The sequence below is a fragment of the Rana temporaria genome, chromosome 6 (assembly GCF_905171775.1).
Source record: "Rana temporaria chromosome 6, aRanTem1.1, whole genome shotgun sequence".
Taxonomy (NCBI): Eukaryota; Metazoa; Chordata; class Amphibia; order Anura; family Ranidae; genus Rana; species Rana temporaria.
In genome coordinates this window covers 17,745,251-17,760,782 of record NC_053494.1, presented here as the reverse complement: position 1 = coordinate 17,760,782, position 15,532 = coordinate 17,745,251, and the positions used below count along the sequence as shown (strand labels likewise).

Below are 15,532 nucleotides of genomic sequence, written 5' to 3'. Positions count from 1 at the left end.
TATGTCTTCAATTTTGATTAAATCCCCAACAGTGTCACCAGCAAAGCACCCCCACACCATCACACCTCCTCCTCCATGCTTCACGGTGGGAACCAGGCATGTAGAGTCCATCCGTTCACATTTTCTGCGTCGCACAAAGACACGGGGGTTGGAACCAAAGATCTCAAGTTTGGACTCATCAGAACAAAGCAGAGATTTCCACTGGTCTAATGTCCATCCCTTGTGTTCTTTACCCCAAACAAGTCTCTTCTGCTTGTTGCCTTTCTTTAGCAGTGGTTTCCTAGCAGATATTCTACCATGAAGGCCTGATTCACACAGTCTCCTCTTACCAGTTCTAGAGATGTGTCTGCTGCAAAAGGTGGAAGAACCTAGAATATGAAATATATTTTCAGTTGTTTCACACTTTTTTGTTCTGTATAATTCCACATGTGTTACTTCATAGTTTTGATGCCTTCAGTGTGAATCTACAATTTTCATAGTCATGACAATAAAGAAAACTCTTTGAATGAGAAGGCGTGTCCAAACTTTTGGTCTGTACTGTGTGTGTGTGTGTGTGTGTGTGTGTGTGTGTGTGTGTGTGTGTGTGTGTGTGTGTGTGTGTGTGTGTGTGTGTGTGTGTGTGTGTGTGTGTGTATATATATATGCTCCAAAAAAGGTCAGAATATTGGCCCACCGGATGTATATAAATTAAATTCAATACAACATATGCATGTTATTTCAACCAGAGTAGCCTGGGGAGTACTTCAACATGTTTCGCTGATGTGCTTTTTCTGGACAGGTGTGTTCAGAAAGACTTGTAGAAATGTTTAAATAATAAGGTTATATACCATGATTATAACCAAAAGGACCCCATCAGGGTGACGGAGTGGGGATCACACAACAATGTGGAAAATGCCTAAAGTACTAAAACAAACCAGGGGACACGATGTAAGAACCCCCCAAAGTAGAGTATCCAAGATATTCCAATGCCCTCTCAACTCTCCCAGGATGGAATAATGGGTGAAATGGCTTTGCAGATGTGCAATAGCGTCCAGTAGGTTATTGCACATGTCTGGAAAGTCATAAGACCCCCTTATTGTTCGAACTCTCAGCCATGGCACAGTGACTTGACGGAAGCTCTGGAATGGCTTGGTAATGGTAGAAGGTGAAGGAGAAAAGTTACTTTGATATAAGCAGTAAAGTAGCTCATATAAAAAAGGGACAAGCTTGCTTTAACTCAATGGCTACCACAAAAATTTTAAGAAATGGTCTGGGTAAGATTTTAAATTGGACATATTTTTATGAGAAGAACGTTACAGGAGCTTAAAAATATAATGCAGTTTCACACGCTATGGGGGTATGAAAACTGTTAACACAGGAAATTCGAGACCCCCATCAACAGCTAGGATAGGAGAAATATGCTATGACTGAATCAAGTATAATCCCATTAGACAGGCATCTGTTGCGCAGACCTTATTCTTTGGTTAATGCAAGATTAAACTGTGTCGTCAAGAACATAGTTTAAAGCGCATGTAAAGCCAAAATCTATTTTTCAGCATGCTTGCCGTCATTCCTCACTGTATTTCTTTTTTTTATAAGCAAATAATGAAATCTACTGCAAAGTTACTTAGCTGGAAACCCTGCCAGTAACAGGCTGACAAAGTTAAGCCACCGCCTTGCCATCAGCAGAAGCATTGTCAGCCTGCTATGCAGACGCCTTTAGTTGGCCATTGGGCCGCCTATGGGGTGTGCAGGTTTTAAGCCAAGCTATGGATCTGTATATATATATTTCAGATCAAAGTCCGTATTGAAAAATTTCCAGTACAGTTTCCAGTGAAAGTTGAAATGTTATGGATCATGTGAGAATAGGATTTTTGTACTCGCCGTAACATCCACTTCTCTGAGTTCATAGACGGACACAGCATCCTTTGACAGTAGGGTTATATCCTAAAGGGAAGCGGATATAACCCTACTGTCAAAAGATGCTGTGTCCGTCTATGAATGGAAGAGAAAATGTGATGCTTTGGATAGTTATCAAGTTATAGTTAACTATAGTTCTAGACGGCCCCTGATGACGTCACATATGACGAAACACATAGGGCGGAACCAGAACGCACACTACTGTGCAAATTGTGACGACCCTTGTTGGAGGTCTCGAATTTCCTGTGTTACACATAACTTTATTTCTGAACTTATTTGTTTTGGTTTCTTTGTATGTATGGGTTGTTACCGACATGTGGTGAAATATTCATGTCAATAGCACCTTTAGAAATATATTTTTATTTACCTAGAAAAATGCTGACGTGTTCAATACTTATTTTACCCACTGTATTTCTATATGGATGCTCTACATTTTGACTCAATTGGCGAGCTGAGCTCTGAGTGACAGTGTGTGCACACAGAGTTGATGTTTGCATGCCGACATGCTGCTGCTGGAGTATAGCCAATTGCCTTGTGGAATGTACCGAGCGCTGTATGAACACTCTTAGCTGAGGGTCATTCTGTTGTGGTAAGCCCCCCTCCTGTTGCATTAGGGTGGTATGTGTGGTATCACTGTACAAAGACCTGAAGGCTTTTTGGGACTTACAGCTTCCTTTCACTATACTTGGGGGAAGACCACCATCTTTTCTTGGCTCTTCATTGAGACTTGCTTATTATTTAAAAAAAAATATGCTTGGTGAGAGAGAGAGAGAGAGAGAGAGAGAGAGAGAGAGAGAGAGAGAGAGAGAGAGAGAGAGAGAGAGAGAGAGAGAGTGTGAGAGAGAGAGAGAGAGAGAGAGAGAGTGTGAGAGAGAGTGAGAGAGAGAGTGTGAGAAAGTGTGAGAGAGTGAGTGTGAGAGAGTGAGTGTGAGAGAGTGAGTGTGAGAGAGTGAGAGTGAGTGAGTGTGAGAGAGTGAGTGTGAGAGAGTGAGTGTGAGAGAGTGAGTGTGAGTGAGAGAGTGAGTGTGAGAGAGTGAGTGTGAGAGAGTGTGAGTGTGAGAGTGAGAGTGAGAGGGTGAGAGAGTGAGAGAGTGAGAGAGAGTGAGAGAGTGAGAGAGTGAGAGAGTGAGAGAGTGAGAGTTTTTTTAACTAGTCAGTTTGCTTTGTGACATCACATGCTGACATCCCTTTGATCTTCAGAGATGAATAAAACAAAACTGATGAATGGTTTACCTCGTGTCTGAACATTGTGTCAGGTGGTCTGTTTTTCTCGACAGCAGTAGCAACTTCTACAGCTGCTTTTTTTTTTTACACTGTTTTTACACTCTTGGGTCCCTTTACTACAACCTTCAACTATCAAGGTCTAAGTCAGACTGGGCTCGGGACCTCCTGACTGAACTTCCACATGGCCTCAAGGGCCCGTTTCACAATAACAAATTCAAAGAAAAAAAAAAAAGAGAAAAAAGGAAAAGGGATAGTCAATAGAAAGAAGGGGGGTGCACTCCTACCTCAAAAGAAGATCCCCGGTGTTGGCTAAGATCATTATGTAGTCGTGAGATAGTTGACCCAGGTGAATATATGTTTAATTCTATCAACTATTTACCGGCGTATAACACGCACCCTAACTTTAAGAGGGAAGTTTCAGGATAAAAACTTTCCACAGCCCCCTGCGTATAACACGCAGGCACAGTTTACCCTCTATTTTCAGGGTAAAAAAGTGAGTGTTATACGCCAAAAAATACAGTGGCCCAGATTCAAAGAGATCTGTGCTCTATTTGCGGAGGCGCAGGGCAACGATTTTGCGCTGCCCTCGATTCGGGGGCGGAAATCATTTAAATTAGGCACGCTCCCGCGCCGAGCGTAGAGCGCATGCTCCGTCGGGAAACTTTCCCGACGTGCATTGCAGCAAATGACGTTGCAAGGACGTCATTTGCTTCAAAGTGAACGTGAATGGCGCCCAGCGCCATTCACGAATCACTTACGCAAACTACATAAAATTTGAATGTTGCGACGCGGGAAGGGCGGTATACTTTAGCATTGGCTGCCCCTACTATTAGAAGGGGCAGACTTATGCTAAAGACGCCGTACGGAAAATCCGTAACTTGCGTACGCAGGGCCCACGCAACTTTGTGAATCGGTGTTGGTATGCAATTTGCATACTATACGCTGATCACAATGGGAGCGCCCCCTAGCGGCCAACGCAAGAATTCAGCCGAAAATCAGCGTGGCATAAGAGCCTTATGCCACGCAGATTTTAGGCTGCAATCGGCGTTACGATGTTCCTGAATCAGGAGCATTCGTAACGCCGGCGCAAGTAAGCGATTGCGCTGCGTAACCTATGGTTACGCAGGCGCAATTGCTTACTGAATCTGGGCCAGTATCTTTATTTCTTGACTGTAGGTGTGTAAATTGAAGCAAGCTAGTAGGGGCCCCTGGGCATTACTTTGCCCAAGGGCCCATGATGCCATTAAGATGCCCCTGATTTACCAATAATCTGAAGGAATAAGACTGAGAAGTACCAGGACAAGTGACAAAACAGAATGAAAGACACCTGAAAACACACATGAACTTGTAAACTTAACAGAATGCAAACCAACAACAGTCGCCTGGAAGGAAATTCCACGTGAAGTATGTTGAAGTAGTAAAAAAGTGTGTGGAAATGAGTGCTCACCATTTCACACACACAGAGCCCAAACAGAAAACCTGATCCTCCACTCCAGCCGAGGTTACGGACTCATTCTCTGCATACCATGAATAATATACACTTCACTGCAAATCAAACATTACATTATAGAATGCGCCGCATGTTAATGTGACATTAAACCAACACAAGCTGTGCGCCACCGGCAGACAAAAAAACTCTCAAACAGCTCTGGTCGATACCAAGCAAAGGACGTCTTACCATCTCATCCAGGGCGTAACGCAGCAGGCCGTGCTCGTAGAGGATGAAGAACCTCCTCTGCCATTTCTGTGGAAGAATGAGGATCGTCATTAGATGGCAGATTTAGAAACAAGATGCACCTTTTTATAGAAGTTAAAGAAGCTTAGAGTGATTGTAAACCTACAATATTTTTTATTTAAATTTTAAAACATAATAATACTTACATGCTCTGTGCAGTGGTTTTGCACAGAGGAGCCCCGATCCTCCTTATCTGGTGAACTTGAAGGACACCAGATGTGAGACATACAAAGGCCGCAATTGCTGACCTCTTAAACCCAATACAAATAAAAAATAAAAATAATAACGTCGCTGGAACGTGGAGCAGGTGAGTGTCTGTTTATTAAAAGCCAGCAGCTACACTTTTTGTAGCTGCTGACTTTTAATAAACATTAAAAATGACTGAAACACCCCTTTAACATCAGCTTTCACATAAAAAATGGGCTGACTTTACCGTTTAGTTTTTTTTTTTTTTTAATTAAAAAAAAATTGCAATTAAAAGACCTCTGCGCAAATACACTGTGACAAAATATTGCAACAACCACCATTTTATTTTCTATGATCTCTGCTAATAAAAAAACTATATATAAATGTTTGGGGGTTCCAAGTAATTTTCTATCAAAAAATAAATAAAAAATACTGGATTTTAACCTGTAAACAACAAGTGTCAGAAAAAGGTTTAGTCCAAGTGGTTAAACTGACCTCATTTACAGACTAAAGTTCATTCCTTTGATCTAAGGAAATGTTACAATGATACTCCTCACCTCCAATGTAGAGATAAACTTGGCAGGCTGCCTTGATTTTTTTTTTGTCAGCTTTCAGAAGTGAGCAGAGAACTCTGAATTGGGGGAATGCAGTTTTAGCCTAGGTTCACACTGCTGCGAATTCAAAATCGCGGTAAAATGCGCGATTTTACCGCGATTTCGCGGCTGCGATTTTGTCGCGATTTCGGCCGCAATTTAATGTAAATCGGGGGGGGGGGGGGCATTTAGGGAGCTCTGTTTTAATAGATTTCATAAGCATGTTGATGAGGGGGGGGGGGATTGAGGGACCAGGGATAGCAAATTAAAAGTGGACTAAACTACAGCTTTAACACACCAAAAAGGACCATATAAGAAAGTTCAGTTAGTGATCACCTACATTTTTAAAATGCATTTAATCCCACCCCCACAAAAAAAAAAAAAAGATATATATAGATTAAAAAGGCTTTTTTTTTTTTATATCTGGAGTTCAGTTTCAAAGTGAGTCGAGTAACAGTACACGATACAAAAGAGCCAACATTTTCCCTAAGGCATCCAACAGTCACATGGGCATCAATATTGTGCAGAGAAAACCCAGGTCTTGCAGAGATGGCTCCAGTTTCCACATCTTCATTTACTTTTGTCTTGAGGCAGAACAGATCAGCAGAGCACACAAACAATTTCTCCTATAGGTTAGTAACAAATCAGAGGGCCCCCCCCCCCCTTGGGAGAACAAGTAAAAAAGCCCCATACATCACCCGAATATTGCTGGGTGTCGAGAAGTAGGAAATGTCTCGGAGTGCGCAGCTCACGAGCGGAGGTCAGCCATCATGTAGAGCAGGGATATGCAATTAGCGGACCTCCAGCTGTTGCAAAACTACAAGTCCCATCATGCCTCTGACTCTGGTGTCATGCTTGTGGCTGTCAGAGTCTTGCTATGCCTCATGGGAATTGTAGTTCTGCAACAGCTGGAGGTCCGCTAATTGCATATCCCCGATGTAGAGGCTCAAGACATCGATCTAGACAAGGCAGGGTGGTGTTACCCACAGGAACTGAAGGTGGCAAAAGTAAAATACCTGTTTGGCTTATGTCCGATCCCCCCCCCCCCCTTTGTGATTGTGAATGACCCCCAGCATCATATTGTGACTCCTTAAGGCTGACTCTGTACCCTTGTTCATGCATTTAAGTTGGGAATTTGATCGACAACATTTATTTTAGCCATCTGCTATGTATACGGCTGCTGGCAGAGCTTACTGGCACAAAGCATTAGACAACATCAGGGTTTACGAGTGTCACCACCCAGGACGAAGCACAAACTCTGTGCACATCTCGCTGGCTGTTCTTTTGATGCCCATTTAAGGCAGCATTATCCAAAAGGCAGATTCTGCTTCAATAAACTTCAGCTTCAAGTTTCTTCCATGGAGGCGAAAAAAAAAAAAAAGTATGGGAGCAAAAGGAAGCAGAGTAGGGGGGGGGGGGGGGTAATCACCTGGTCAGAGGATGAGACAGCACAACCCTCTCTCTGTAACGAGATCAAAACACAGCTTGGTCTATAATCTGTTCGGAAGGTAAGCCAATTCAGAAGGATCTACACACCCTTATCAGGTATTGCAGAGATGGGCAGTGTGACAAGCCAAACTAACGAGAAAGGGTCTTTGTTTTATCCTCAAATAAAAATTGCAGCTCATTCTGTGGATTAATTTTGCAGATCATGATTACAAAGTAGAGAAAACAATGAGCGGCATTGGTTGCAGGAAACATCCAGTGAGTCCATTCTGGCGTCCAATCATTGTAAAAATGTTCACAGGTGCTGAACCTACGGAAAGCAATAACAAACGAGGAAGAAAAACAAAACGTCCAACCATCTTCCTGCAGCATCTGTCAGCCTCTGGAGGTCAAGTGTACAAAAGAAATTAAATCGCACGTCCCATGAAAATTCAGTGTCGACAACACAATGCCCGTGTGGACCGCAATCCTTCCCTATTTGCCTTTCCTTTTCTTCCCAAATTTTCAAACATCACAATCCTCTTCTCTCTCTGCACACCTATATTTTCGCTTTCCCGTAACTAAGATGTTGACGTCTTCATTGTAACATCTGATGCTCTCCCAGGACCATTCAATGTCGCAATTACAATGTACGTTCCTTATGTAATCTCGAGCGTGACACTGTACCACATAATCTTCTGTATAGCTTTATAAAACAAAATAAACCTTTTGGAAAAATGTGATATCCGCTCTTGTGCAGCAATCAACCCCTCAGTGAAAGCAAAAAAAAACTGGGGTCACAAATCCCACAAAGATGTGCTACTACACAAAGCTTTAGCATGTGTGAGATATGGGATCTTCCGCTTTCCCATGATCCAAGATGAAGGCCCAGTGACATCATCAAATCCTTCAAGAAGCAGCCAGAAGCTATCCAAATGTGTGGGCATACCACCAATTGACTAATTTTAGGTGTTTCCAGTGAAGGTATTCCAAGACATTTTAGACAACTGTGCTCTTCCAACCTTGAGTGAGTGAATTACTTATATAGCACTACAAATGCGAACTGAATCGCCTCAAGGCGCTTGGCATCCATTTTTCTTCAGTTTGACCCTCAGAATAGATGGGTCTTTAGTTTTTTTTCTGAAGGCCAGGTGATCAATTTCCATTTGGATATTAGTTGGTAAAGCGTTCCATAGTCGAGGTCCTTGAACTGAAAAACAACGTTCTCCTTTGGTCTTATATCGGGCTTTGGGAATTTGTAATAATTTTTGGTTGGTTGATCTAAGAACTCTATTTGGGTTTTGTTGTTTTATTCTCTTACTTCAATAAAAGAGCGCGCTTCCGTGTACAAATTTGTGCATTAGGCATAAGGCCTTGAAAGCGACTCGGTCCTTTATGGGCAGCCAATGGAGGGATCTCAGGGACGGGGTGATTGGTTCCCAGGGTTTTTTCCCTGTTACCAGTCGAGCTGCCATGTTTTGGATGATTTGGATTCGGGCGAGCTGGAACTTTGGGAGTCCGAGGTAAAGGGCATTTGCATAATCTAATCTGGAGTTAATGATTGAACCTTGTGATAATAGATTGGAGAAGGTTCTTTTCAGTCCCAGCATGACTGTCTCTTTGGACAAAGCCAGCTTCAACATTGTCTCAAGTGGTCTTTACAGAGCCCTGACCTCAACCCAACTGAAAACCTTTGGGATTAATTGAAAGGATAATTGTCATTTTAGACATTTGTGCTTTTCCAACCATGTGCTAAGATTGGAAAGGGTAATTTTCTGCTCCAGCATGACTGTACTCCTCTGTGCACAAAGCCATCTCCACAAAGACACAGTTTGAAAAGTTGGGTGTGGAGAAGCTCAAGTGGTCTGCACAGAGCCCGAACCTCAACCCTAGTGAACACTTTTGGGGTGACCTGGAATACCAAATCGGACTTTAAAATTGCTGTCTTGGCTGAATAAGCATAAATACCCAAAACACACTCCAAAATTTTGCCCAAAGCCATTGAAGAGTCAGGGTTTTACAACGAGATGCCCAACAAGCTCATATTAGGTGTGAGGGTTAGGTGTCCACCAGCATTTGGTTACAGGGTCGCTCTCTCCTTTGAGTGCCCCTCAGCCAGCAACTTGCTAAAGGGGGCACCTAAGCCGAGTCAAAGCTGTGTATCCATTCAGACACAGAGCCCGAACCTGGCCACCCCCCCGCCACCCCCCCCCCGATTGGCTGACTGACTGCCGCAGGAGCCAATGGCACCACTGCTCTGTCTAAGCCAAATCAGGAGGAGTGTCCTAAATTTGGCTGAGGGGAATCGTGTACATCGCTGGAGAGAGAAGGGGCTCAAATAGGTAATTAGGGGGTGCTGGGGGGGACTGCTACACACATTCTATGCATTAAGACAAAAAACCTTCTGTCTTTACAACTCCTTTAAGCGAATCACCTTTACATGTTAAAAAAAGGGTTAAAAAAAAAGTGTTTTAAAAAGTCCTTCAGACTGTGTTTATATAATCCAGTTCCTTATAAAGGAAAATTTACCTGCTCTTTTACAAACAGATCTGACGACAGCCCACAAGACGCCAAATTCTCGCCTATTCTATTTAAAGGAATGACACAATCTTCACACATCGGCCTGGAAGATTAGGTTAGAGATAAACTAAGAACGCGCAGTTTAACCCGCCAGCTGCCAAAGCAAAGCCAAACAGACGAGTGCCATCATCATTTTTTAGGAGGAAGCCATGGGTCTCTAGGTCAGAGTTATTCAGGGTTGGCTTCTATTCTCATCCACTGCAGCCCAGTCCCTGATGTAGTGAGTTATATACTGGTTAGGCTTCTATATTTAATCTGTTATTAAACGATGAGATCAGAGACAGGAAAAACACAAGGTCTAAATGAGATGGGATATTTGTCTAACCAGCGGCTCCGATGGGAAATGCTCATGAGGACTGTGAGCTGGAAGGGTTGGACGGGAGGGGAATGGGGGCATGCATTAACCCTTACACAATTGGTAGCAGATGTCGGCAAATAAACATTCTCACACTCCATTCACAAAATAAATCCATACAGGGGAGCGGACGGGCAGACAGGATTTAAAGGGCCATTAAACCAAAAACACATGTCATGTCAAAGACGAATGAGCTTACCCAATGGTAATATTAAATTATATGTGAACCCAAACAACGAACCTCTCTTCATTTGGTCCATTTTTGTCCGTTAAATATACCATTGAAAGTGAATGGCGATATCTGTCCCATAAGTGCCAAAACATACCTGTTGATCCTGCCAGACATCCAGTGAGCCGATAACTTATTGTGTGCTCTGGGTTGTTACCAGGTCTCCCTGTGGACTTCAGAACAGAGGCCCCCCCCCCCCCACTTCTCCATAAAATGAGGGAGGTGTCCTCTGTCTGTCCTGGCTAACACTAGAGCACAAAGTGACAGACAGAGTTCAGACAGACCTGATTTACAGGTGGACCTCCAATCCTAAGTAAATATCTTTAAATGGGTAATTTTTAAGCGGTTACTCTGTTTTTTGCCTCTTTATACTTATTAGCTGTTACCTGTATAGACGGTTGAGACATACTTTCCCTGACGAAGTCCCAATGGGCGAAACATGTAGGAACTACGTATGATCTTCTCAGCCCACAACTGATGCAACCACCACTTTGGAATTACCCCCACCGCGAATTGATTCAGTGACATTGCTCTAAATTTTATTAATTTTGTATAATCTATTAATAAAACTTATTGTATATTCTTTTCAACAAATGGTAATAGAGTCTTCCATTGTGTTCGATATTAGTTTAACAGCACCGCTATAGTCCCGTTTTCCTTCTTCTGTTCCTTAATCAAATTTTGGGATGAGGTGCTTTACATTAGGTGTCTACCCATAGCCAGACCATAAAAATTCTAGACACACAGAATTTTACAGTTGTCACCAGAAAAGGAAAAAAAAAGAGTAAACATTGTTCAATAGAAACTCTTCTTTCAGTAACAGCTGTGCATGAGGGATCTTCCCCTAACTTTTGAAAGGTTTCCTACTGTGCCTCCAGGACAGAAGAAATAGGGAAACCTACCCAATGGTACATAGACCACACAAACAAAAAAATAAATAAATAAAATAAAAAAAATACAAAAAAATATATATAAAAAACAATAATAATAATAATAATCTTCTAAGATAGAGTCAAATGGTTCCCTCCAAGACCCAGGAGCAATAGCCCCATCCGGAAGATGTACCCTTTATTCCAGTTCAGGTGACAATTAAAAATGTGGCACTGGCTGGGCAGGTTACAGACTCACGTCAGCCGTCCCACTCCGCCGCATTCTCCTTAGCTGCCGGCCCTCAGCTCCTGGCTGACATCATCTAGCGACGCCAGGGGGCAGAGGCAGCGCTCGTGGATCGGATCTTCTCTGCGATTTCCGCATGTGCAGTTCTGACCCGCCATCACCACCATTTTTAACTGGTCCATATCTGCTGCTACAGACATTTACGGGCAGGACAAAAATGCCCTTTTTTTTACGGGCGGTTGGCAACACTGCTGGTTGCCCATTGCGCTGCTTTTTTTGTAAACCACCAGGGTCGGTGTTCTGCTGCATGACCAGATCATACTGAAGCGATGGGCTGCTCTTGAGTATCCATTGTGACAGGAAACTATTGGCTTGTATTTTGTGCAAGATCCTAATGAGCAGAGTGCAAACAAACTCTGCCCTATAAGGTCCTGGTTAATAGTAGGACTTCCTGTTCTGCACAATATCAATCAAGAGCAGCAAAGAAAGCAACTATGGCTTCAAGATGAATACTCTAAAACACTGTCAGAACAAGTCGGCTAACATATGGCGCTCATGTAAATAAAGAAGCTTACACTGTCACAGCTCAACCCTATTCTTGAAATGTCATGAAAAGACCTAAAAATCAACATTTCTGACTAAGTGAGGTAGAAACCTGTCATTTTTGATCCAGCATTTTTGGGTTGTAAACCCTCACATACACCCAGTGGAAGGCAAAATATAAGTAGAATAAACTGTAGCTTCAACCTCTTCACCCTGACAGAACACTTGTGGCCTCACTGGACTGGGCTTTTTGCCGTGGGGCTAAATAGATGCGTATCTGTCTTTGTGCTGGGAGCGCACAGCACTCACTGAGGGTCCCGTACTAGAGATGTATCTGGAACTCTTAGGTCAGCCAATCAGAGGCTACCACAGTGATTTGTCACTGTAAAGTCCTCCCCTGTGTTTCTCTCTCTAAATAAAGAAAAACAAATACCTAGATCAAGGTCAGTGCCAGGGTTAGTGTTTGGGTCAAGTAAGGGTCAAAGGTCAGTATATTTTGGGCAGTATCAAATTAGTGTCAGTCATTGTCAGTGTGATTTTGGTAGGGCAAAAAAAAACACAGGAGATATCCATTACCATTTATCACCAAATTAAAGCCCAATTTGTCCCGGAAAAAACACGGTATAATCCACCTGGACGCACAAAGTACGATTTTACCAACACGTGGCAAAGTTGCAAAATTGTGACCAGGTATTAAAATTCTTGTATAAACAAATGAAAGACGCTATTTTTTTGCCAGAGTAGCCAGCTTGCAAAGCCTACTAAAGAAATACTGTATATACTCGAGTATAAGCTGACACAAATATAAGCCGAGGCACCCAATTTTACCACAAAAAACTGGGAAAACGTATTGACTCGAGTATAAGCCTAGGGTGTCCATCTGCATGCCTCACTGTGCCCATGCCTAGACTTACGTTTAACATGGGAGTATATAGAAGGGGCTACATGTGTGCTAAGTTTCTGGTCCAGGGGACCTACGACCAGCCGGTATCGGGTCCCCAAAGTTACTGAAGAAATTACCATTTAACATGGGAGTCTATGGAAGGGGGTGCCCGACTTTGAAAAAAAAAAATCGGTGCTCCCCGGCCGTAGGTCCCCCAGACAACAAACTTTGCACACTTGTAGAGTGGGGCTATATGTGTGCCAAGCTTGAGGTTCAGGGGACCTACGGCCAGCCGATACCGGGTCCCCAAATCCGGGGAGTTTAGGCGCAAAAAGGTGACTCAAGTATAAGCCGAGGGGGGCATTTTCAGCACAAAAAAATTTGCAGAAAAACTCGGCTTATACTCGAGTATATACAGTACATGTATTAAATATACACAAATTAGTAATGTAGGGAGTCCTTACTCTTGATCGGTGCATAGGATTGTCGAAGTCTGTGCCTTCAGGAGCCAGGAGCAGCCATCCTCCATAAATGGGCTTGGCCTGTAACATAAGAAACACAATAGTGAGGTCTAATACACAATAAAACAAATGCAATAATAAGTGTATTTAAATAGTTAAAGGCCATTCACAAGATATGGACTTGGAAGTACTTGGAAGCGCAAGGGCTGTTTATGGACGGAGTGGCGGCCGAAATAAGGAAAAGGTAAGTGATTGCAGTAGCAGGGGCCACAGTTAAATCAGGCGGATTAAAAAATAAAAATAAATAAAAAAACACACACCGGCGGATTAAAAAAAAAAAACAACACACACACACACACACACACACACACACACACAGGTGGATTAAAAAAAAAAAAAAACACACAGGCGGATTAAAAAAAATTAAATAAATAAAAAACACACACACAGGCAGATTTAAAAAAAAAAAAAAATCACACACACACACACACACACACACACACACGCGGATTAAAAAAATAAATAAAAACACAGGCGGATTAAAAAAAATGTAATAAATAAAAAACACACACACACACAGGCAGATTTAAAAAAAAAAAAAATAACACACACACACAGGCGGATTAAAAAAATAAATAAAAAACACACACGCTAGTAGTTTATGTTGGTATGTGCTCATTCAATTATGATTTATATTTTTAAGGCCGCTTTCATACCGCCCCATTGCAAAAACACAAAAAGAAGAATATGCATTTTTGCCATGTTTCCCGTGTATTTTGCATCTGTGAAAAAAGAACATGCGACTCCAAAAAAAACGCACCAAAAAACGCATTTTGTGCATTTTCTATTCACTTTAATGGGGAGGTGCATTTTTTTATTACCACACCAAAAATGAAGCATGCAGTAAAAGAAGAGTTCCATAGGACTTATCGGTCATGCATTTTTCTTCAGCCTTTGGTAAAGCAAAATCGGAAGCAAAACTGATCAGTATAAAAAGGGGCCCTGAAATGCAAGTCCCTGAATTTCTTATTAGCTTCTTGCAGTCCTGCTACCGCAGAGCTCAGATTCGAAGAGGGAGAAGCAGCACAATGAGCCACAGTGTTCATATGTCAACAATACATTTTAGGAGAAGAGAGCAGAGTGACAGAGAAAGGGGGGTCATTAGGAAGCCATGTCTTCTTTTCTGTCAAATCACAGGCTGGGGGTTTCTCCGCATCCAATTCGCACGAGAGGAGTGCGGCCGACTCTCAATGGTGCCGCTTCACACAGCTCCGGGATGGCCGGAGTCCAGATATAAAAAGGATCCCGTGCATTTTTGGTTCCGATTCAGGTGCGAATTCAGGCAAAAAAACTTTCACCTGAATCAGTGAACAGGAACGCACCGGACCCCCTGCTGTAAACCTGGCCTTAAAGTGGCGGTTCCATCAAAAAAAGAATTTTGCTTTAAACTGCAGCTTACGACAAAAAAAAAAAAAAAAAGAACATTTTTTTTTTACTCATCTGGAAATGCCTGTTGCTATGCGGTGCCACGAAATCTGCCTTTGAAACCACCTAGGATTCTGACATCATCTCCCTCTAATGCTCCTGGGAAATGTGTGTCATCATTTCCCAGGATGCAGTGCGCTGTCCAATTATCACTCCCCATTCAAGACTTCCAGGAAGTGCCTGTAGGCTTCACAATGCCCACAAGCAAAATGGCAACGGTGTAGATAGTTTTATTAACTATCTTTTGAATATCTATGCGGATCGGCGGCGGATTGTAAAATAGTAAGTGACCAGATTTATATTATAAAAACACAGGATGAAAGGACATACATTTAAAAAATGCTAATTGTGGTTGGAACTCCGCTTTAAGGGCACTTTCACGCCGGGCATGCTTTTTTTTCAGCGCTTTTCACCCCCGCTAACAGCCAAAAAAGGGTTAAAAGGGCCCACAAAGCGGCAGTGATTTCAATGGGCAGGGGCGCTGTATACAGCGCCTCAAATATGCTGCTTGCAGGCCTTTTTTGAGCGTCCTGCCAGCGCACCGCCCCAGTGTGAAACATTAACTGCACAGCAAAGTCCTGTCTGGAGGGGTAGCAGACCAGATGCAATAATTTTAGGTCTTGTCCCACCCTCAACCTACGTCAGGGCGGGGAAAGGAGAAGCAGCACTGATCTCACCATTACTCTGCTCTCGACTCCTATCAGCATGTTCCTTGTTGGCACATGATCACTAGTGCACTTAGGACTACCAGTCTGAGTTCTGCTGTAAAAGGATCAAGGGAGGGTAATGCCAAGTAAAAATTTGAGTATTTACACTGC

At 42.7% G+C, this 15,532-nt stretch overlaps 1 protein-coding gene across 9 annotated transcripts in view; it reads right to left on the bottom strand.

Moving 5' to 3' along the window:
- The window catches only part of LOC120943194 (myosin phosphatase Rho interacting protein), a 224,446-nt gene that overhangs the window by 170,297 nt on the left and 38,617 nt on the right, over positions 1–15,532 (bottom strand). For all 9 annotated transcript variants that reach the window (XM_040356353.1, XM_040356356.1, XM_040356355.1 and 6 more), the window contains exons 2-3: positions 13,233–13,310; positions 4,802–4,867 (exon numbers count right to left, since the gene is read on the bottom strand). In XM_040356353.1, the coding sequence (XP_040212287.1) occupies positions 4,802–4,867; positions 13,233–13,310 (144 nt within the window). The remainder of the gene's footprint in view (positions 1–4,801; positions 4,868–13,232; positions 13,311–15,532) is intronic.